The sequence below is a fragment of the Sinohyriopsis cumingii genome, chromosome 11, assembly GCF_028554795.1.
Source record: "Sinohyriopsis cumingii isolate HCF-2022 chromosome 11, ASM2855479v2, whole genome shotgun sequence".
NCBI lineage: Eukaryota > Metazoa > Mollusca > Bivalvia > Unionida > Unionidae > Sinohyriopsis > Sinohyriopsis cumingii.
In genome coordinates, this window is record NC_142971.1 from 26,993,472 (window position 1) to 27,018,355 (window position 24,884).

The 24,884-nt window shown below is 40.2% G+C and overlaps 1 protein-coding gene across 3 annotated transcripts in view; it reads right to left on the reverse strand.

Annotated features, from left to right (window-relative positions):
* Positions 1-17,290: 17,290 nt before the first annotated feature.
* LOC149787814 (uncharacterized) overlaps positions 17,291-24,884 on the reverse strand; it is a 141,863-nt gene continuing 134,269 nt past the window's right edge. For 2 of the 3 annotated variants that reach the window (XM_089974024.1, XM_089974023.1), the window contains 2 exons: positions 23,034-23,219; positions 17,291-19,716 (listed from right to left, as the gene is read on the reverse strand). In XM_089974024.1, the coding sequence (XP_089830150.1) occupies positions 19,201-19,716; positions 23,034-23,219 (702 nt within the window). In that variant the 3' untranslated portion in view covers positions 17,291-19,200. The remainder of the gene's footprint in view (positions 19,717-23,033; positions 23,220-24,884) is intronic. The other variant, XM_089974025.1, reaches the window with a different exon arrangement.

Consider the following 24,884-nt stretch of genomic DNA (forward strand, 5'->3'; position numbering starts at 1 on the left):
TCTCTGAAAATATTCATCTTGTTCGCTCGGTCTTGGTAGTCACAATGAACTATCGATCTTGCCTAGAGTTCCTTTTTATATACAGACCAATACCGACGTGTCCATACGGTAAGGTGAAATGATTGGGAAGTCGAACTCGCTTCTCGTACACGATTTGATAGACTTTTTCCAAGGGCCGACTGACGATGTGGTGAGTGGGTAAACGTACAATCTTGTTCGGTTGATAGGTGGTCACTTTAAAGTTTCCATCCTCTCCCGATTGCAAGGCTTCTTTCAATACCCCAAAGTTGACCACACGACTGGTACGATAATCCAGAGTCAGTCCTTTCACTTTGCACGTCGTGTGCACTTCTCCTTGTGGGTCCCGGTATTCGTAGCCGTAATTTTTGGGACCGCCACTGACGAAACTTAGAATCTTGTCGTGAGGATGCTCGTCTGTCCAGGCTCCTAAACGGTCTCCTTCGATGTCAGGGTGCTGTTGACTCGGGTGATCGATGTAAATGCAACTGTCCGTGTCAAAGTACAGGACGCGTTCCCCTAACAGTTCTAAAGCTTCGTACAATTTTAAGCGAGCATGGGCTGTCACGTAAGCCGCAATGATGACATTTCCAAAAGGGTCGTCTTGTACAAAGTCCAGATCTTCTTCGTAATTGACCAAGATCAAATCCTCGCGAACGACGTCCACGTGTTTCATGAATTTGGTTTTATCGTGAATCATCTGAAAGTAGCGGGAAGGTTCTGTCAAATATTCCGTCTTGGGTAAACACGGTCGTTGTGCCATTTTACCCCACAAGCAATTTAACATCACTTTGGCAAACGATCGCCTGCCTTCGTTTTTCTCGATGTGGTCTAAAGAGATGCCTTCTTGTTCATAGTATTTCTCTTTGAATTGTATTTGGTCTTCGGGAGTGTGACACCAGGAAGGATAGCCACTGGCTTCTTGCTTCAAGTTTCAAAACGGCATCCACGTAGTCGGCGAAAATGCCTTTCTGAGTGGGGTCACCCTTGTGGTATTGTTCTGTCTTGGGAAAGTGGCAAATTTCGTACACTTCTAACAGTTGGTATCCCATGTCCAGAGCTTTGAACAATTCTACGCTGACCCAGGTTCCCGTCAAGGCACGTTCTTCCAGGGTGTGCTGACAAGATTGGTCTTGGTTGCACGTTTCGGCACAAGTACGGCACAATGGAAACATCAGTTTGCCTTGGCAATGGTGAGGTAACACGGGATGGTACAAGTTCGTGGGAGGCAAAACTTTACACTTGATCAGACCTTCGTATTGTCGAATGTTTTTCAGGTCGATGTGTTCCGTCAACAATTGTGGGTGCCCTGCAGGAAAGCGACAATATTTGCACACGTAGGGATACAGCTAACACATGTCCAAGTATTTGATTTCTTCTCCTTTCTCTTCGTCGGCTTGGTACAGCAAACAGGTGGCATTGGTCCTTCCTCCGTACAAACTATCCCTCGGGTTCAGCGGGTCCATGAACTGGTAACTTTCCACGAGGCGTTTAAACTCGGGATCGGTTTTCATACGGTGATCGTACTCGTGTTCCCACATTTCCACCACTTGGTATCCTTCCTGTTCCAACTTTAGGCGTCGCTGACAAGTGTCCTGGTAGAAGTATTCCATGGTTCGTTGTAAAAACTCATTTTTAGTGCCACGGTCAGGGTAACAGACGGGACATCCGTGAAATAAGCAACCGTTAAAATCGTACACGATCTTGGGGTTTTCTAAGTCCCAGCCATCGACCGAATGCGTTCCGATGGTCTTTTCGCCCCCTCCGTTGCGGACATGCTGAATCCATTTGTCTTCCTTGTCGCACAAGTAATGTAACCAGCGTATTGCTTTGACCGAGTATTGACGTTTGTCATAGTGGGTCGTTTGAGGACTGATGACAGCCACGGTGTTTACAGGCATGAATCGTTGTCGATACACTAAGGAACACGCTTTGGCAATGGTGCAAGCTTCTTTCAAAGGATCGACCCCTCCGTGTTCCATGAACAGTTCTCGAAATTTTCCACAGCAACGCCGTAAAATGTCCACGCCGGAACGACAATACTTTAGCATTTCTTCCTGAAAGTCGAAAGGGTCCGAGGCGTGAGCCTGGTACCAAGCGTAGAAAGCTTCTCGTTGTTCGGTACGCATGTTGTCGGGGTCGTAATAGTGAGCCTCAGGTAAATGGTTTAAAACCGCGTGTTGATTGGCTTCCGTATTGAAAAAGTGTGGAAAGTACCCTTTAGCCATTTCTGTCATTCCAAACGTTTTAGGCATTCGGCTCAAAGGCATGGCCAAGTAACTCATCGAATCTTTAAACTGTACTTGTCCCACTTGCATGAAAATGATTTTGGCTCCGTTCAAAGTCACTTTAGGACGCTCGGTGCCATGTTCCGTATAGTATCTGAGAAGAAACTGTCCATCGTATCCGGAGAAATTGTGAGCCATCACCGTGGCATGACGATGACAATCTCCGTAACGTTCGATGTCCTCTTGGCTCCACGTCTTGTCGATGGGGTCTAAAATCCATTGGGCAAAATCGGCTAACGTGTTCGGTCCTCGAAAATTTTTTTTACGCCCTCCGGGAATCTTGCTACAGTGAGGGCAATGACTGAAGATAGGTTCCTGAATGAACTTCTCGCACGCTCGATGAACCACGCAGAAATTAGGAATGTGAATGCCGGTCTCTTGCATGCATTCGAAATCGAAAAAGATGAAATTGCCTTTCTTCTTGTGACCGTCCTCTTTCTCTGGTGGGGGTTGGTATTTTTGCACGTAGCATTGGTGTTCCAAGTCCACGATGTGGTGACAAATGTGACATTTTTTCTTTCCTCGACATACGTGTGCCTTGGCAGTATTGGTACATATGCCTTGTCCACACGTAGGGCACAATCTCAGGAGTTGACAAGCACATTTCTGCTGTGAACCTTGCGTCTTCAGATGTTGTTGGTAACAGGCAGGGCTGACAAACGTGCGCAGACAAGTTTATAAGGCGGCGCTGATAACCTTGACACGGTATTAAGTACAGCAAGTACTTAAGGGGCCCGTTTCACTAAAGTGCGTAAGTTCGCTCAGACAGGGTGGAGAGGCCAAACATCCTGAGCATTTCAATCCGCAATATTTGTGTTGCTCTCGATTATTATAACCATGGTCACATTTCTCACAGTAATAACCGTATCCCAGGAATCCAGTGATACTGGTAATGGTATCGAAATGGTCATCGTGATAATAGACATGAATGTATTTTCCGTCCTTAAAGTCTTGGCCTCGAAACAACCGAGGTCCGCGCACTTCTTGAGGGTGCACTTTCAAGGTTTAGCGTGGAGCTAGGGCATCTTGCAATTTTTGCATCTCAGGAATGCCACAAGGTGTGTCTTTGGATAGGTCAGCTTGTTGCATCAGGAGTTCTGCTTCGTTTCGTTGTTTGGCTCGGTCCGATTGTCGAATAGTTTTCCAGGCTCTTTTCCATTGTACCGTGTCGTTCTTGTTGGCATAGGTTCGTCCCACCACGATGGCACGGGCTAAACACATCTGGTCTTGAGGGTTGTGAATTTGGACGAGGCTACGCTTAATGCTGCGAAGCTCGTTCACCAATAACATCTTTTTGCGTCCAGTCCCTTGAGGAGGAGAGACATGGGTCATGTCCAGTGTGGCTTTTCCATCGGTGATGTCAAACTGATCGTTAGATTGTTGTACGTGTTGAATTTTGTCCATGACTTTGGAAGTGGTCAATTCTGCAGGGGTGCTAAACTCGATCCAAACAGGGGATTTCAAACCGTCGTGTTGTATGGAAAGTCTCAAGCGATCGTCTTCTTTGGGTTGACATTGTCGCTTGAGTGTGGTGAGCAAAGAATCCCACACTCCGGTGATGAACCCTTCTGCTTTCTCTAATGGTACTTCAGCCTTGAAATCTTTAAACTTCACCGTGTATTTGTAAGCCGTGGTTCTAAATTTTCTAGAGGAGCGCTTTTCCGTCTCTCGAATGGAATAGTATTTTTCAGGGTTGACTAAGGGTGGCGAACTTGGTTTAGAGGGTTCGGATTCTGGTTCACTCATGTCCTCTTCAAAATCACTGGCATGAATTTGTGCCAAGACTTCAGCTCTGGCACGAGGCGATAGATCACGTTTCTGCCTCTTACTTTCTTCTTCTTTCTTCTCGAATGAATAGGATCGATTCATCTTGAGTGCAAAACGTCAAATGACTCAAGTTTAAACACCATAGACTAATTTATAGTCATGACAGACCAGCGTATATAAAAGGGTGTGTGTCTTGTCCTTTCACTATTCATTTCACTCTCAAACCGAGCACAACGATGGAAGAGACTACCCAGATGGAACGTTTCATCAGAGCTTTGCGAGGGGTCATTAGAAAATTCTCTTCAGACCAGCCGACGGACTACTCTCCTTCCTTTCGAGATAAAAGTCAAGATACTTGCTATATCTGTCAGAAGAAAGGGCATTGGTCTTCAGAGTGTCCAGACCGTCAAAAAAGAAAAAAAGGGGATAGAAAAGACAAAAGTCAAGATACCTGTTATTATTGTCAAGAAAAAGGACATTGGTCTCCAGATTGCCCAAAAAAGAAACAAGAGGAGTCAGAAGAAAAGAGGGATTCTTCAGAAGAAGAGAGAGATTCTTCAGAAGAAGAGAGGGATTCTTCAGAGGAAGAAAACAGACAGGTGAAGAAAAAGAAACAGGAGAAGAAAAGAAGAAGGGAAGAAAGTGAGGAGGAAGAAGAGGAAAAGACGGTGAAGAAATTTAAAAAACAGAGAGAGTAAACAATGAGACAGAAGAAAATCAATGAACTTTTTAAAGTGTTCTGTTGTGAATTGTGAATTGGATTGTAACTATTGATAAAAGAATAAATTAATTATATAAGGTAAGTGTCTTTGAGTTTTGATTTTAAAATAAGAACGTACACTCACGCACTCATATACACGTACTATAGGGGTAAAATGGGTTATTTTGTTGATTTTTGAGCTATTGGCAAATTGAAAGGCTATTTCTTTTCGAGAAATGTGGGTGGCCCTGAAAAGGGCCTTTTTTGGTGTAGGGGTGAGTTTAAGCAATCAACTTTAACTGCCTTATGCCTTTGCCACGGCCGAGGCCTACTTGTGATGATGATGATTGGGTTGAAATCACACTAAGGGTGGTACGGTGGGCTTAGTCACAGGGTTGGCGTGTTTAGCTCGGGAAGGTCGTATTCTCTTCGGTCGTGATAAAGAAGTCTGATACATTTGTTTCAGACTCCTTAACGCCGCTAAAATGTCCAATAGTACCGTGACCGTTTGATTTTCACCCTCTTGTTTCTTTGCTGCTACTTCTTGTTGTTGTTGTTGTTGTTTTTTCTTACCTCTTCTTCTTGCTGCTGTTGTTGTAGGAGAAATGCTTGTTCCGCTTCCTTTTGTCGTTGTATAAATTTCTTCAATTCTTCTTTCTGTCTCTGTCTAAAATTCTCCACTTGCGGTAATGAAGAAGGTAACGAAGGTTCCGGAACAAATTCTTGCGAGGTAAGAAAATCCACAAAATCCCAATGTACCTCTTCTGAAAGTAAGTCCGGGTTCCCTTGGGCGGTCTCCACTGCTGGTGCACCCCAATGGATCGTTTTCTGAATTTCCGTCATGTTGAATCACTGTCGCATAGATTGACTGCACACAAGCGCTAGCGAATCTATATAGACCACGTGACGTCACAGACTGCTCTCTTCGGATTGGATGGGGGCTGACTGAATTTTGTCACGCGTGATCGGATTGGTGAATGAACTCAATCCGTTTCAATCCTTCCTCTACCTATAAATAAGCGCAGTTCACTGCATTGATTCACCTGTTCTCGTCGCCTCAAGATGTGGACCACAGTTGAATCATCCACCCTTGTGTCTTCAATGATGTTAAGGACGGACATGCTCATGTATGTCCGGTCCAAGTGGACTGTTGTTGATAGGACAGATACTAGTCTATGGATGAGAAGAGTTTACATAGAAAGACAAGGATGTCTCAAGAGGGTACTTGTGTATGGACCTGCAGTTAGAAGGAATTTAAGAAGAAGAAGAAGATGTGACAGATGCCATCTATGTTAATATTAATATTAACATAAACCCAAAGGCCCTTTTCAGGACCACCCACATTTCTCGAAAAGGGAATGACTTTCGATTGCCTACCCTTTTTTTAAAAAATTTTTTTTAAAAAAAAATCCCATGTTCAATTTCCCTTGACGCTATACAGTCCCACCCTGTTTAAATTCCTTTGACGCTATACAGTCCCCTATTCCCATGTTCAATTCCTCTTGAGGCTCAACAGTCCCACGATTTTTCTCCATGTTAAATTTCCCTTGAGGCTATATGTTCCCACGATTTTTCTCCATGTTAAATTTCCCTTGAGGCTATATGTTCCCAGCGGGGGTCTGTAATGCTAATTCCCATTGAGGCTATAGTATCCCTAGTCACTACTGGCGTGTTATTCATACCCGGTATCCATCGGACGCCCCTTATATCGCTGTTTCCTCTCGACGAAATTAGTCGTGACTTCCTTCGTAGGTGGACTCTATGCCCTAGAGATAAAATATGAAAGAAGTGTCCATGTCAAAACTCAGTAAAGAGGGGAAATAATGGCCCAAATGAGATATAATCCTCTTGCGACATGTGTTGTACGCGTCCTCCTTCATCTAGCCGCGAATTTCTCAAAAGCGGCTCAACGAAATTTTTTCAATCTTTCGCTACTGTTAGACCATGTCCCTAGATAGAGACTGTGCAGGAGACATTGAACTCAAAATCCTCCAAGTAGGGGTTAAATAAGTACAAAATATCGATACATTAATAAGCATTTGCTCGTTTCTCATTCCCGGTACCCATATGGCATGCCTTATATCCCTGTTTCCTCTCAAAGAAATCCGTCATGACTTCCTTCGTGGATGGACTCTGTCAACCTAGAGATAAGATGCTAAAGAAGTGTCTATTTCAAAAACTATAAAAAGGGGACGTAATGGCCCAAATATATTCGTCATATATAATTCTTACCGCATGTTTTGTACGCGACCACCTTCATCTAGCCGCGAATTCGTCGAAATCGGCTCGACGAAATTGTTTAAAAATTTTGCTACTGTTCGAACGTGTACCTAGACAGATACTGTGCGAGAAACTTTGAAATAAAAGCTCTCTTAAGTAGGGGTAAAATTAGTACAAACTATTTCTACAATCGATAAACAGTTGCATGTTTCTCACATCTGGTACCTTATTTCCCTGTTTCCTCGAGAAGAAATTCGTTAGGACTTCTTTCGTGTATAAACTAGAGATAAAATGTTGTTGTTGTTGTTGTCGTTCTAGGGTTTAACGCCATTTTTCAGCACAAGATAGGCTATACATGGCGGCCAGTATAACTGGTGGAGGAAGAACCCTGGAAAACCCAGGGAAGAACCACCGACCCACGATAAGCTACTGGCAGGCTTTCCCACGTACCCACGCTAGAGATAAAATGTCAAGGAAAGGTCTATGTCAAAACACTATAAGGAGGGAACGTAATGGCCCATACGTATACGTAAGATATAATCTTCTTACAGCATGCAGCGTACCCAAACCGCTTTATCTAGCCGCGAATTTCTCGAACTTTCTTTTAAATAAAAAAACCTTTCTACTGTTAGAACGGGTGCCTAATTATATACATTCCAACAGGCGTTGAAACCAAAATCTTCTAAGCAGAGGTTCAATTAGTACAAACTAGTGATTCAGTATATTAACATTTGCAACTTTTTCATGACCTGTACCCTTCGGACGCCCCTAATATCACGGTTTGCTATCGACGAAATTCGTCAGGACTTCCTTTGTTGGTGTACTCTATCCACAAGAGAAAACATTAAAGAAGGTTCCATGCCAAAACTCTATTAAGAGGGGACGTAATTGCCCAAATTTGTATCCAAGATATAATGTTATTATGGGTTATACGCGACCTCCTTCATCTAGCCGCAGATTTCTTGAAATCGCCTCGAAGACTTTTTTAAAACTGTTGCTGCTGTTCGAACGTGTACCTACTTAGATACTATGCAAGAGACTTTGAAATAAAAATCCTCTAAGTAGGGGTTCAATTAGTACAAACTATCGATAGAATCTATTAACATTTGCGTGTTTTTTTTATTATTTTTATACCAGATACCCATAGGGCGCCCAATTAGTTTGCTGTTTCCTCTCAACAAAGTTCGTCAGGACATTTGTCGTGTATGGACTGTATCCCCCAAGAGGTAAACTGTCAAAGAAGGGTCTCTGTCAGAACTCTATAAGGAGGGGACGTAATGGCCCAAATGTATACGTAAGACATAATCTTCTTACGGTATTTGTCGTACGCGACCTTCTCCATCTAGCCGCAGATTTCTCGAAAACGACTTGACGAGATGCGTCAGGACTTCATTCGTGGCTCGACACTATCCTCTATAGATAAAATATCAAAGAAGGGTCCATGTCAAATCTCTTTAATGATGATACGTAATGGCCCAACAGTACAAGTATGATATAATCGTCTTGCTGCGTGTGTTCTACCCGCCCTCCAGTCCCTTTTATGTAACTCCAATTTCTGGAAATCGGCTACCCATGTAATAAGTATCCCAGTTCCAAGGACTTCAAGACAACAGTCAAGGTCAACTGAAGGCTTCTTAAACTCGTAAACACTCCATATAATTCTCATTTAAGGACATGATGGTCACACAAGAGAAATCACCAATTTCACATTTGTATGGCTTTTTGTGGTTTCATGTTTGCTTGATTCATTAGTAAGCTTTTCGAATCCGAATACGAATACTTCACGCTATTCACCATAAGACACTACCCAAACAACTAACACAACTAATTAATCATATACCAAAGTACTAAACATGTACACCAAACAAAATATCCTAAACCCTTCCTACATGTAGTCCGTGATCTGTTTGTACTCATCTTTATATAGCTGGTACCAAAAGAACACTCGTATTTCTCCAATCGGGTTAGAGTAACACCAACGTATGCTCTAAAGAACTTTCATCTACATTAACTAAGTGGTAACCAATTACATACTGAATTGGGAATAATGAATAACTAGCCAACTGGATGTGAATAAGAAATAAGTATTCAAATTAATGTGAAAATATTTAAATCGGGAATAAGTAAATGGTTATTTATTCCTTTTTGAATAAGGAATAAGTAACCAACTTGATTTCAGTCTACTTAGAAGATTTTGGTTTCAGCATCTTTTGGACAGTATCTAAATAGGTACCCGTCCTAGCAATATGAAAGAAGATTGGTCGAGCCAATTTCAAGAAATTCGCGACTACATGAAGGAGGTTGGGTTCAATACAGTATGTAAGAAGAAAGTACCTTACGTTTAAATTTTGGACCATTGCGTCCACCCTTTCAAGAGTTTTGACATGAAACCTTCTTTGATATTGTATCTCTAGTGTTTAGAGTCCACACACGAAGGAAGTCCTGACGAATTTCATTGACAATAACCAGTTACAGAAGGGGCACCCTTGGGCACCGGGTACAACGAGTATTGATTTGATCAACATTTGTACTAATTTGACACGTACTTGGAGGATATTGATTCCTACGCCTCGTCTGAGTTATCTAGATTTATATATATCCCAACAGTAGGAAAATTGTAAAGAAAATTCGTCGAGCCGACTTTGAGAAATTTTTGGCTAGATAAAGTGGTTTGGGTACGCTGCATGCAGTAAGAAGATTATATCTTACGTATACAGTTGAGACATTACATACCTTCTTGAAAGAGTTTAGAAATGGATCCTTCTTTGACATTTTATCTCTAGGAGATAGCGTCGACCCGCGAAGGACCTCCATACAAATCTCGTATAAAAAAATCAGGGAAGTAGATAAGGGGTACCCTATGGATACCGGGTATGAAAAACACACATAATGTGTATATATTGGATCGATCATTTTTACTAATTTGACACCTACTTAGAGGATTTGCTTTTAACGCCTCGTCGTCGGTATCTATATTTGTATGTGTTCTGACAGAAGGAAAATGTTAAAGAAACTTCGTCGAGCCGATTTCAAGAACTTTTCGGCTGTTTAACGCGTTTTTTATATAGTGCATGCCATAAGATTATATCTTACATATACAGTTGGGACATTACGTTTCCTCTAAAAAGAGTTTGGAAATGGATCCTTTCTTACGATTTTATCTCTGCTGGATAGAGGCGAAGCACGAAGGAAGTCCTGACAAATTTCGTCCACATGAATCAGCGAAATCAGTGGCAACCTATGGTTACAGGGTATGAAAACATGCACAACGTCGATCGATTGGATCAATATTTTTACCAATTGAGCTCCTTCTTAGAGGATTTTGCTTTCAATGCTTCTTCAGCGATATCTAAACCGGTATCGTGTACAACAGTAAAAAAACGTTTAAAGAAAATTCGTCGAACCGATTTCGAGACTTTTTAAGCCAGATAAAGAGGTTGGGTATAATATATGTAGTAAGGATATTATATCTTACATATAAAGTTGAAACATTACGTACCCTCCTAAAAGAGGTTTGATATTTACCCTTCTTTGACATGTTATATCTTGGAGACAGAGGCGATCCACGAAAGAAGTCCTGGCGAATTTAGTGAAGATGAATCATGCAAATAAGAGGCACTCTATGGGTACCTGGTATGAAAACATGCTCAATGAACAGAATATATTTTCAGTAACTGAACCCTAACTTCATTCATTTACTTGCGGATCAGTCTCAGAAGACCATGCGAGTAGCGCCCATGGAGTTTCGTATGTCTTTGGGGTTTTGGCTTCGTCTGCTGTGGCCGTGCAGACCATTGCGCGAGCGAAAGTCCCTATCGCAGTTGGTGCAGACGTATTGGGAAATCTGAGTTGCTATGGTTGGTGCCAGTGGCCAGCTGTCCATATAGGATGTCCTTTGCCAGCCTCCCATCCTCCATGCGTCGGAGTTGTCTCAGCCATCGAAGGCTTCCTCAGCAGGGAGTACATGCTGAAGATTCTTGCACGCTGATGGATCTCACTGTGTGGGGCGCAGTCTTGCCAGCTGATTTTCAGGATGCGTTTTAGGCACCGTACATGGAAGGAGTTGAGCCGGCGTACTTGCCTCGTGTAGATGCTCCAGGTCTCAGTTCCATATAGAAGGGTGCTAGGAACGCAGGCCTGGTAGACTTGGATCTTGGTGTGTTCTGTTAGCGTTGTTTTCCCACACCCTCTTTGTTAGTCGCACCATGATGGTGTTTGCCTTTCCGAACCTTCTGTCCACCTCCACATCGAGCGAGAGAATGTTGCTGATGGTTGACCCCAGGTAAGTAAAGTTGTTGACTGCTTCCAGGGTGACACCGTTAATTTTGATGGATGGGACAGTGATGGCATCTTGCGCGCTGACGTTTGTCTTTTTCATGCTGATGGTGAGCCCGAACTGCTTGCAGGCATCAGCCAAAACGGTCTCCCAGTTTCTGGAGGGCATCCTCGGTTAGAGCAAAAAGAGCCGCGTCATCAGCAGAAAGCATCTCCCTGAGGGGGCGCTCACCAATTAATATGTACTTTAGAGAGAGTGACGTATGTAAAGTGAAGTAGTTCGCATTTAAAACATGCACAACGGAGAGAATGTTGGCATACCTATATGCTACAGTTATGTAATGTGGATGATATTTCTTTGGATATTGTACTTTTGGAAATTTTACATTATTTAAGCACAATGCTAACTAAAATGACTGCTCCCTTGTGTTAAAAAATCAGCCTGAATTAGACTAAAGTACACTATACATAGCAGCTATTAAAATAGGGAAAATTAATTTTGCCAGACTAGACAATACCAGCTTCTGAAAGTGCAATGAATGAATTACCAAATATATAAAATGTAAAAAAAAGTTATCAGCTCTTTTTTATACAATTTACCTCTGAAATTCAGGAAGTGAAAATGACCAAGTAGAGCTAGCACTTTTTTTGAAAGGTGCACATTTGAAGTAAGGCCAAACTGTATACTCTATAACCCATAGTACACCCATCAATCATACACCAAAATAAAGGGAATTAAAGGTTCTTTTAATTATACCCAAGATATACAAGGTCTTTTTTAAATAGCCAGTATAACCAGTGAGGAAAGCCGGGGAAATTCTTTTTCTTTAAAATCCTAACCCTATGGAAAATGCGAAACTGTATAGCGCCACCTGATGAGCACCGACCTCACTTTGGTTTTCAAGCGCAGTCATGCAAGGTTGAACAGCCTCCCGTCGGACCTGGAGTGCAGATATACACCATCTGTGGACGAGTCAAAGGCGTAGGACAGGAGCAGGGAGAAAAGAAGTTCAAATAGGCCCTTCCTGCTGACCAGGTTGAAGGCCTTGGTGAGGTCGATGAACACCATGTAGAGTGGCCGACCTTGCTCTCTGCTCTTCTCTTGGAGCTGACGGAGGGTGATCATGTCTGATGTCGACCTGCCTGCTCTGAAGCCGCATTGGGATTCCTGGTACACACGGTCCGTCAGCAGCTTCAGCCTGTTGAGGCGGATACAGGTGTGCACTTTGCCAACGATGCTCAGGAGCCAGATCCTCTGTACTTATTTCAGTCACTGCTTTCGCCCTTATTTTTGTAAACGGTCACAGTGGTGGCGTCGGGCATGTCTTGGGGGGACTGCTCCTTCTTCCCAGCAGAGGCAGAGTAGCTCATCCAGCGGCTGAAGCACTGTTGATTTCCCACGTTTGATAGCTCGTGGCGGAATGATGTCGCCACCTGGTACTTTGTCGTTTGGGAGGGAGTCGATGGCTTTGCTGAGCTCCTCTAAGGTGAGCACTTTGTCGAACTCCTCCATGGTGGGCAGTTTCTGTATGCTGCTAAGGGCCGCATCCGTGACTGACGTTTCTCGGACGTACAGCTCTGAGCAGCGCTCCACCCATATGGCCTTCTGTTGCTCAAGGTCTGTGATCTTCTCTCCTGTCAGAGATTTCAGGGAAGCGATCACTTTCGCCTTAGGGCCCAGGGCCTTCTTGATGCCAATGTACATGCCTTGGATGTTTCCAGATGCGGCACTGCGCTGGATTCCTTCACACAGTTGTTACCAGTACTCGTTCGCGTACTGTCTAGCGATGCGTTGGTGGTAATTCGGGTACTTCTGCGGTCAGCAAGCGTCAGTTCATTGGGGCATTTGTGTAAGCTATGAAGGCTTTTCGTTTGTCCTCGATTATTAGTCCCATCCTTGAAAGGTGTGCGTTGAACTAGTCCTGACTTGCCAAACGTGGACATGGCTGTGCTGTAGATAGCACCCTTCATGGCGTTCCTCTTGGCTGTGGCATCATGGTCTGGCATGTCCTGGAGAGTCTGGTCCAGGGTGGACACATACTCCTCCACCTTGGAGGGGACCGACATCTGCGCGACCTTTTGGTTCGAAGCAGTGTAGTGTGTGTGGCTGTAGGCGCACTCTGCTAATCAGGAGGGCGTGGTCGGAGTCGCAGTCTGCACTGTGGTAGCTTCTGGTGGAGAGGACGCTGTTCAGGGTAGAGCGCCTGGTGATGACCAAGTCGAGCTGGTGCCAGCGGTGAGACCTGGGGTATTTGCACGACACTTTGTGTTGTGGTTTACACTTGAAGGTGTTTGTAACGCACTGGTCATGGTAGGTGCACAGCTCAAGCAGTCGTTGACCGTTTATGTTGGTCTTTCCAGTGCCATGATGTCCGAGGCAAGTAGGCCATGACTCGTGGTCCGCACCTACTCTGGCATTAAAGTCGCCGAGGAGGAATAGTGGTTCGTCTTTAGGACATCCTTTGATCTGTTCGTCCAGCTGCCCACATAACTGATCAGTTTGGTTTTCTGAAGACGTGAGGGTAGGGGATTAGACACTGTGGATGTTGACAGGACCTGCAGAAGTGGCAAGGCGGATGGACAAGAGCCGCTCAATGCCCCCTGAGGGAGGCTCACCCGAGGTCAGGATGGTGTTTTTGATAGCGAAGCCAACTCCGTGCTGGCTGGGCTCCTCAGGTTCTCGACCCTTCCAGAAGAATGTGTACTGCTGGAGGCGAGCCTGGTTTCCTGGAGGGCAGCTATGCTGCCATTTAGTCTGGTGAGCTCTCTGTCGATGATGGCCGTCTTCCTGGTGTCGTCCACTTCCCTGAGGTCATCAGAGATGCCTGTGCACATATGGTGCGCACGTTCCAACTTGTGAATCGAAGAGCTGGGGTCTTCTTGGTTGGTTTCTTGTTTCTTTTGTCTGGTGCGGAGTTTCCATTTGTTTGTCATTGTGAGCAACAACGCACAGCTCTAGGCACCTACTGGAGCAGGCAGACGTTGGCGGACTAACACCTTACTGATTACTGACCGGGGGCTGCCCGGCTTGAGGTGGGCGGTAGTCGGCCAGTGGGATGCGATGATCCCTCCCACCGTCGAAGCTCACCCGTGGCTTCCCTTTCCTACGCCAATCAGGTGAGATTTACAACCCGTAGACTGCCAGCTTCCATGTTGTTTCCTCACTCAGGAGTGAGGCTGGAGTGGCCTCTCCAGGGCGCAAGCTTGGGCATGGAGTATGGAGATCATGGGCTGCCCAGTCGTCAGGATCCCCCTCTCGTCCTTGCTGGTGGGTCCAAAGGAATGCTGACCATGACATTTGGCACCAGTTCAGATGCAGGAGCTGCCGAAAGGAAGTTGTAGTTGACACCCAACCGCATTAGGGGCTCCACTCCAGATTTTCTCTCTAGGTTTACTCCCATAGCCTTTCCTTCTCCCTAAGATATCCACAAGGCAGCAGAGTCATCATCCAATGGCTGGAGCTCGTCGTGGGTTTGAAATCAGAGTTCCCTTCTCCTAGACAAACTGCTTGACAAGGCTAACGAGGTCTATCTGCCCAGGTTTGGAGTCAGAGTTTTCCTTCTCTTAGACTGGCTATCTACCAATGCTAATGAGCCGTCTACCCACCCAGTTATACCACTGGGCACTTGGTTGTGCCACACAGCAGGCTCTGTGAAAAAGGGGGGGGGCCATGAAGGTGCTGCTGTGGACACAATAGTGTAGGAGAGGCCTTATGCAAGTAACCTCCTGCCCAGCAAAGCCAGACAATGGTCCCGCGACAATCACTACACCTGGAAAGGACAGGCTGTGAGAGATGCTTTACTTTCCTTTGGTGAGTGGGACATCTGGCCCACCAATGAATATAATCTATTTTTACTAACTGAACTCCAACTTAGACTCATTATTTCAACACTTCTTCAGCTGTGTTCAGCTAGGTATGTTTTCCAACTGTAGGGAAGTTTTGAAGAATATTTGTCAAAATTTTGCAAATTAATATTGAAGGCTAAATAAAGAGGTTGGGTACAGCACATGCCATAAAAAGTTTACATTTTTCCTATATAGTTGGACCATTATGTCCCCTCTTTAAAGAGTTTTGACATGGACCCTTCTTTGACATTTTATCTCTAGGGGTCAGCATCTGCCCATGATGAATTTCTTCAAGAGGAATCAGCGAATTAAGGGGCACCTATGAGTATTGGGCTCAATATGCCTCTAATATATAAAAGATTTGTAATAATTTGACTACAGTTTTGAGGATTGTGATGTCAATGCCTCTTGGACAGTATCTAGCTTGGGATCTTTTGCAACAGTAGGAAAACATAAAAGATAATTTGTCGAGCCGATTTTGAGAAATTCATGGCTAGATAAATGCAACCGGGTACAGCACATGCCATAAGAAGATTATATCTTACTTATACAGTTGGGACATTAGTCTGCTCTTTAAGCATCTTTGACATGGGCCTTTCTTTGATATTTTATCTCTTTGGTATAGAGTCCACCCACGACAAATGTCCTGACAAATTTCATCAAGAGGAATCAGCAAAATAAGGAGCATCCTATGGGTACCAGATAGGAATAACACATATTGAGCATTCATTATCTCAATAATTTGTACTAATTGTACCCCTACTTTGAGGATTTTGATTTCAGCATCTCTTGGACAGTATCTAGTTAGGGACCAGTTTTAACGGTCTAAAACTTTTCAGGAAAATTCGTCGAGCTGAATTTTAGAAATCCAGAGCTCAATACATGGTCTTTATAATGATGTCTACTACGATTGCCTCTTCTGTCCTCATCTGGATTCTACAATTCTTGTCTACAATGACTTTTGTGATCGATCTTTCTTTTGAAAGATTGTACATATCAATACTTTTGACTCCTAAAAGATGTAATGACAGCATTCATTGAGACCAATGGGATAAATGAGACGGTCGTTATGGATAACCACAGTATTGAAGCGTTACAGTCCTTGAGCAGATTTTAGTCAAACTTTGCAATGTGTGAACCCCTCCTATTCAGTGAGTTTCCATTTAAACCCTTGTTTTATAGTTCCTATTTATGGATATAATACAACAATATCCAGTTTAAAAAAAGATTTATAGAACAGGGAGGTACTATAATGACAGAAAGTCTGGGTCTTTTCTTATTAAATTTAGTAGACATTGATCTGCCTGTGCATAATGTACTAGCCATCTGTGTAAACACTGCTGAATAAAAAATTTCAAGTAAAATTAACATCAAAGATTTTGATCTGCCAATACATCATGCAACACCAGGTGAGGGTATGTGCTGTCTGCAATAAAGAGACAATGATTTTTCTTCTCCAATTTCACCAGCAGATCTTGAAGCTAAGTCTTGATATACCATATCTGACTGGTCAAATATCAGTTAGACTTCAATCTGAGATAATTGTTTTAATAGATTCCAGACTTGAATTTAAGACCAGGCTTAATTTTCTGGATGAAATCCAATTCTTACACTTCAAAAAATACATTAATTATCATGGGTTTAGAGAGAAATAAGTGATGAGGAAAGAATAAGTTTTCTGGCAAAGTTTTCAACTCCAAAAGCCGTTACTGTGTGTACTAGCTTAGAAGTTGACTCCAACTGCAAACAAAACATAGCCTGGTCTACCATTGCATAATGTGCCATCTGATCAGTGTCTATGTTGTTCTACTGATTAATCTTAGCTAAAGAGACCCAGATCTGTCAGCACATTTTGTGATGGCTGATTTGGGTCTGTGCAGTTTGCAGTTGGACTTTACTTATAAGTGAGTATATATATGATAAACGTAATGTCATATTTTCAAGCATGTGTAGATAAAACTGGAAATTCTACTGAAACAGTTAATGGATTGCAGCAAAGAGTAACTTCATCTCCTGCATCTCCTAACTTTAACTACAGTGTGAGCAATTCTCTGATAAATGTTACTTTATTTTTACAAACAAAAACAACAAAACAACACATACACCTGTACAACATTAAAGATGATGATTTTAGGATGATTTTAGAATAACTGGAATTGATTTCACTCACTCAATATATTAATTAAACTCTGTTTATTATACATGCTAACCAACAAAAAAGCAAATCTACTAAATACAGAAATAACAGATGATACCATCATATGATGAAAAAAAGTGTTTGAAAATGATTACATAAAACAGTCAAACCCTGTGTCATATATTTATTAAGTGAATTCAAACTTTGTTGCACTTTATTTCATTTAAAAAAGTAAAATCTTAATTTTGAGTTGGTTATTTCACAAAATATTTGCAATGCATACTGCAAATGATTGCAGCTTGTCTAATTATTTTACTTGCCCATCTAATTGACAACACGCACAACTGGCCCACAAACAACTATAAGACTCCACGTGTTAAAGGGAAGTAAATAAAATATAAGTCTAAAAGATTGATTATTTAGATGCTGATTATAAAGATTATCATCACACATATGCTATGATGTCCCCCCATAATTTCTACATATTACAGTATACATTTATAGAAATGAATCTAAATCTGCAAATCAGATTCACAATTAAAACTGCCAATCATAATGACAATTAAAACTACCAATCATAATGACAATTAAAACTGCCAATCATAATGACAACTGAGAACAGAGTAACATTAAATCAGAAACAAACACTATCAAAACATCTAACAAAATTATCATTACAATTGTATCATCAATAACTAAATTATCTTTTTAAAGAAATATAAATATAATTATGAGGAAGAGACGGAGGAGAGGGAAAAACAATGAGAGAAAGTTTATTGTAACACAGAATTGTTGCTAAGTTAGTGCTGATATGAAAATGTGCAATTTGTCCAGAGGAAATCTATGTGCTCTAATGTGTCAAGATATTCAACATTTTACTGAATAGTACAGTAAAATTTCAATAACTGAAATCATTGTAATTCCCAGTATTACTCAAATGACATTCTGTCCCAGCTGAAATAATTCTACTGATTTATCAAACAAGTGAAAAACAGAAAATCCCAATAATCTATTTGAGCAGGCTAAATTTCAACCCTGTCCCATATTTACACTGACTCTTTTCAGAAATAGTCAGCCATGATCTTAGCTGACTGGAAATTATCACTGTTGGATGAATCAACAATCTATATCACAAAAATGTGCATAATATATGTTTCCATTAGTTGTAGCCAAAATAGACAATAACTACCAACTTTCCATGATTGTTATTTAATTTTATAAAATAGCCCTCTTGGCTACTGCTTTTTCCATCTTTGTTCATTGATGTTATTACCAGGTAAATGTTAAATCTAGGTGTGTCAATGATTTTATTAATCTTTAAAAGATACAGGATATGATATATGAAACACTTCTTGCTGCTATTTCATAAATAAAACAAAAGATCATAATAGACCTATCCAGGTGGACTGCATCCATTGCACAGTTGTACCTGACTTTCATGGGTAACATTGACTAAAACAACAAGTTCAAGTCTAATTAGTGGGGTGTGTAGAAGTGACTAATCTATGAATACAAAAATGTTATTTCTATAACATCACAAAACCACCATAACTTTTTTTTTAAATTAGTAAGTTAAGAAAAGCATAAATTGCATAGTTGATTAAGGTGGAGGATTACCAGCATAAATATAGAATTAATGAAAATGTTTCATGCTGTCAGAACTGTTTTTGTCTCATTGTATATACTAGCCTGTGTTCTTTTGGAAAATCAAACTACAGCTCAAATAACATTAAATATTTTGACATGTTATAAATAAGTTAGATTTACACATCTTTAATAAATGTCTTTATTTTAATTCCTTTCTTACCAGGTAACCATTAAGCAAGCCATACATTTACCATAAAAAGTTTAAATGCATTCTAGATGATATCAAGTACAGGATCAGGACACCATAAAAAAAAATTTATATAAATTTATGTGGGAAACAGATGAATAGTTGTACAGGAGCGCTAGAAATCATTGATGTCAGAATCTTCTTTACTGCTATCAACTTTTTCAAGGACAAAGTCATCATCTTCATTATTATCCTTTTCTGTTATTACACCTCTAACAAGGATATCTCCCCCAGTTTTTGACTTGGTCAAACCACTCTGTGACTCTGAATCTAAGAGTCGAAAAATAACCTTGGCAGATGTTTGTTCTTTTTGACCAGATGGAGAATTAGTTCTGAGCAGAGAATCTGCTAGTGGGAAAGAATCCTGGAGTAAAGATTTTTGTATTTGTTCATCCTGCTTTTTCCTCTTCTCTGCCTCTACTTCTCGTTGCCGCTCCTTTTCCCGCTGAACTGGTGCTCTTCTTTGCATGATTTCCCTTGTTTGGTCCTCAAGCTCTTGCTGTTTGTGTTCTTTCTGTATCCTCTCTTCAGTTTCCCAACGTTTTGTCTCAGCTTCTGCTTGATGATGCTCTTTTTCAACTTCAAGCTGTCGCCGAGTCTGTTTCTGTCGGTTCAAACTTTCAATTAGATCCTGAAAATAGGATTGGAAAGTAAATTTTTCCAACTTTGTGGATGTATTTCAGAGTTATAGCAAACAAACACTATCACTGGTTTTCACAGATTAATTAAAACATCACCACATTGTATTCATAATGGTTTGGAAGACAATCATAAGGAGTACTGAATCTTCCTGATAACATTACCACCCTATATTCTTAATGGTTTGGAAGACAATCATAAGGAGTACTGAATTTCCTTGATAATGTTACAACCCTGTATTCATAATGGTTTAGAAGACAATAAGGAGTACTGAATCTCCCTGATATTATTACCACCCTGTATTTATAATGGTTTGGAAGACAATCATAAGGAGAACTGAATCTCCCTGATATTATTACCACCTTATATTCTTAATGGTTTGGAAGACAATCATAAGGAGTACTGAATCTTCCTGATAATATTGCTATCCTGTATTCTTAATGGTTTGGAAGACAATCATAAGGAGTACTGAATCTTTCTGATAACATTACCACCCTATATTCTTAATGTCTTGGAAGACAATCATAAGGAGTACTGAATTTCCTTGATAACATTACCACCCTGTATTCATAATGGTTTGGAAGACAATCATAAGGAGAACTGAATTTCCTTGGTAACATTACCACCCTGTATTCATAATGGTTTGGAAGACAATCATAAGAAGTACTGAATTTCCTTGATAATGTTACCACCCTGTATTCATAATGGTTTGAAAGACAATTATAAGGAGTACTGAATCTCTCTGATATTATTACCCCCCGTATTTATAATGGTTTGGAAGAAAATCATAAGGAGTACTGAATCTTCCTGATAATATTACCACCCTGTATTTATAATGGTTTGGAAGACATTATCATAAGGAGTACTGAATTTCCTTGGGAACATTACCACATTATATTCATAAGGGCTTTGAAAATGATCAAAAAGAGTACTGTAACTCCTTGATAACTTTAACACATTTTATTGATAAGGGCTTTGGAAAATAACCATAAGTGCTGTATTTCCTTGATAATATTACACAGTATATTATTAAGCATTTGGAAGATAATTGTCAGGAGTACTGTAGTTCCTTGATAAATACCTGTGCTTTGATAAAAAGATAGTCGGCCCCTTTCACAACATTTAGGCTAATTTTATGAAAGCTTTGCACATACTCACTTTCCATTGCTCAACCTGTATACAAGGCATGACCAAAGGGCATCATGTGTACAAGGCATGGCTAAAAGGCATCATATGTACAAGGCATGACCAAAGGGCATCAAGCTTACAAGGCATGACCAAAGGGTATCACATGTACAAGGCATGACCAAAGGGCTTCTGATGTACAAGGCATATAAAAAACGCCATATTTATCTAATGATAAGCCCAACCTAGTTTTGTCAAATATTTACTAAGTACATCTTTGGCAGATAAATAAGCCCACTTCTGAGCAAGTTATTAGGCCACCTTCATTTGATTTTTCATGAGAGAAATGATATATATCAGCATCAGCTTGCAGAGGACTAACCTAAATTAAGAAATGTGTCTACATGACATTAATGCCAAAATGATGCAAGCCTGGTTCAATGTCAAAGTTTTCAAATAAAACATGGGCCATAACTTGATCAAATTTGGCAGAAAATGGTGAAAACTGAAACTGATCAAGGTCTTAACATAAAATCTTATACAGAGTTTTGTTTTGATTCATGACATATTTGAGCAGTTACAATATATATTTGCAACTGTAAACTACATTGACCCAGATCGGCTGTAGCATAATGTGCCAGCAGATCTAGGTCTATGCAGTTTGTCAAGAGTAATCAGTAGAACAAACAATATAGACCTGATCAGCCAACATATTATGCAACCGCACATCAGGGTCTATGTTGTTTGCAGTTGGACTTGACTTTTAAGTGAGTATGCATGGTACAGATATTTTATGGACAAGTAGAAAAGTATTACAGCTCATTGGTAGTTTGTCTTTAAGATATGTGGCCAATTGAAACAAAAACTTGTATAAGTAATTTCCTTCATAAATGGTATTGATTAGCATCAGAATTCTACATGGAAGATCAGAATTTCAGTAAAAAAGACTGAAAAATCTGAACTGTTGGCTGTTGTGTGATGCAAATACTATACAGTTGGTAATTTCATAACAATCGTGAAAAAGAAAAAAATTGCAAAATATTTGAACTACACAAGTTACCAGCTTCATGGTAAAAATATTTAAGTATGCATTAAGATTTGGATGGGGAAGATTGATACCTTCTCATATATGCTGTTATCATCACAAGTATGTTACACATTTATTTCTTTATAATACGTGGCTACAAATACAGGCTGCAGTGTAAAATATCAACACTATGGGCCACAAATACACAATACAATGTAAAATATCAACACTACTAGCAACATAACTTCAGTGTTTAAGCCACATAGCCAGTTTATGGGCAAACTGGCTTAGGCTATTTCACATATTACTGAAGAGGGTATATAACCATTCGATAACTGTGATAAAATGTCTGCAGTTATTTACCCAACATCTTTCCTGTGATGAGTAACAATTATGATGAGACTAGTAAGGGACCTGTTCTGGCATTCCACCAAAACATCAAGAACACATTCTCATTGGTTTTTTATCATTCTTGAGTGTGCTTGCCCTAAAAACTAAAGTTGATCTTGGAAAATAAAATGGATCAATGCTCAGCATATTCCACTATATTTTTTTTGTCAACTCCCACATCCACAAAGGTGGTATGGGTTCCTAAGCTGAAAACAAGGATAATGATGGGTCTCAAACAAGGTTCTTGTCTTTAGGGTGAAAAGAACATAGTAACTGGGTCAAGAACCTTGTTCCCATGTCTTGCCTAAGGACACCCAAAGCCACTGAAATAACATTAAAGTCATAACTTGTACATTTTGGATACTGGTTAGTTTGCTAGTATTTTCTCAATAATAGTGTGTAAGGTTTGTTCAAGTCATACAACACTTCTGGAACATACATAAGGTACACTTTGTAACCATAATAAATTTTCCAAAACAACAAATGTGTCCATATGATATGAATGTCCCTGCCAAAATAATGCAGTTAATAGTTCTAAGCTAAACAGGAGCCACAACTCTAATGGTGAAAAACAACCTTGACCTAAATCTTCTTGCTGTAAAGCTTCAATCCAAATTTACAATATCGTATGGTAATGTGACTGGACAAGATGGAACTGACATGGTTAAAACTATAAGACTCTCTATGTCAGGATATCAAAAACTGGAAATGTCATACCTCAGCATTTTGAAATATACTTTTTTTCTAATTTTTGAGCATAATTATACCTGGGTTGGGTGCTGGGGTGAGGCAATAGTGCGAGACAGAGAGGAAGAATTATTTGTAAGGTGGGAGATATTGGAAGTGCCCAAGTCGGGCATCCTGGAGTGCATGTGACAGAAGAATTCTACTGCTGCACTAGTGGAAGAGTTAGCGGTGAGTGGAAGCAGAGGATCAGTTACGGCACAGTCGAGCTGGAAGAGATGAGAATGAGGATTAGTAATTGAAGGAAGATATTACATTCACTGAACTGTGAATTCACTATTTTTCATCCATGGCATGTCAGATTTTATGGATTTTATGGTTGCTATAAGCCACAAATGTACACCCAATGAACAATGATCCTTTTGTGGAACGAATAGAACTTTACAAGCCACAAATTTACACCCAAAAATGATGATCCCTTTGTGGAAACAACAGAATTCCATGACTGTAAGTAGTGATGGAGATAAGAAATTTCATAAAACAACAAAAAAGAAAGCCACAAAAGTAAATGAATTCATTAAATGCTTACTGAATATAACATTTGTTAAATAGATGTAATAACTTTTTCTTGAGAGAGAATTCATGAGCAAAATATTGACAGTTGTCAAGAAGGTTAATTCATTTTATTTGATATTAGCACATTAAAAGTAAGGTTCTATTTATCATGTGACAAAAGTCACTGAAGAAATAGTTAATTTGACCAAATAAATATCACAAAAAGTCTCCAAGTAAGCCTGACTAAAAATAAGGACTTAATATGACAGATAAATTTCTAGTATTTTGTCTTGCATGATGTCACACTATAACACGACATAATCTGATATTCCAAAATATATAATGACTTCATAATCAGACTGTCAAAAGGAGTGTCGTAGGATATGATATTCATACTATTTTTAGTATCAATAACATTTCACAAACTAAATAAATCTCTGCAAAACATGTTCTGATTTGCTATTTCTAAATAGGCTTATTGTATCTCTAAAGTGGTATTAACATGATAAAGTGTGTGCAAATTTATTTGTGATACAAAACTGAGATAAATCATTTACAGCACCAAATTGATAAATTATTTACATTACCAAACTGAGAAAAACTGAATTCTGAATATAATAAACAGTATTACATTCATTTGAATTATTTACTAAGATGGAATGTATATATAACGTTATGAAGAATTCCATCTGTCAATGTCTGTATCACATTATGAAACATTCCATTTGTCAATGCTTGTATTGCATTATGAAGCATTCCATCTGTCAATGTCTGAAGCATTTCATCTGTCAATGTTTGTATCACATTATGAAGCATTCAATCTGTCAATGTTGGTATTGCGTTATGAAGCATTCCATCTGTCAATGTCCGTATTGCATTATGAAGCATTCAATCTGTCAATGTTTGTATCGCATGGTGAAGCATTTAATCTGTCCAAATTTGTTTGATTCAAAGTGAGTATTCTGAACAAATGAGAATTTAAAATGTCTGTCTGTCTGTCTCTCTCTCTCTCTCTCTCTGAATATATATATATATAGATAAATGAGAAATGAAGCAGATTGTTTTCCATGGCTTGTGTTGATGGGGTCACAAATATAGTTTTAAGTACATATATGCAATTTCAAAGCTTTACCAACTTTTAAATTTTTCATGCTATTTCACCATCCCAGTTATACCTAAAATATAATGTGTAGTTTACCTATCCAACCTCACCCATGTGTACACACCAGCAAGACACTTACGCTCATCTTCTGACAATCATATACTCATTATTCCCACTATGAAAATGAAGTCATATGGACAACGTTCTTTTGCATACCAGGGCCCAGCAACGTGGAATGAATTCTCCACTGAACTTAGACACAAAGACAAAGTGATCC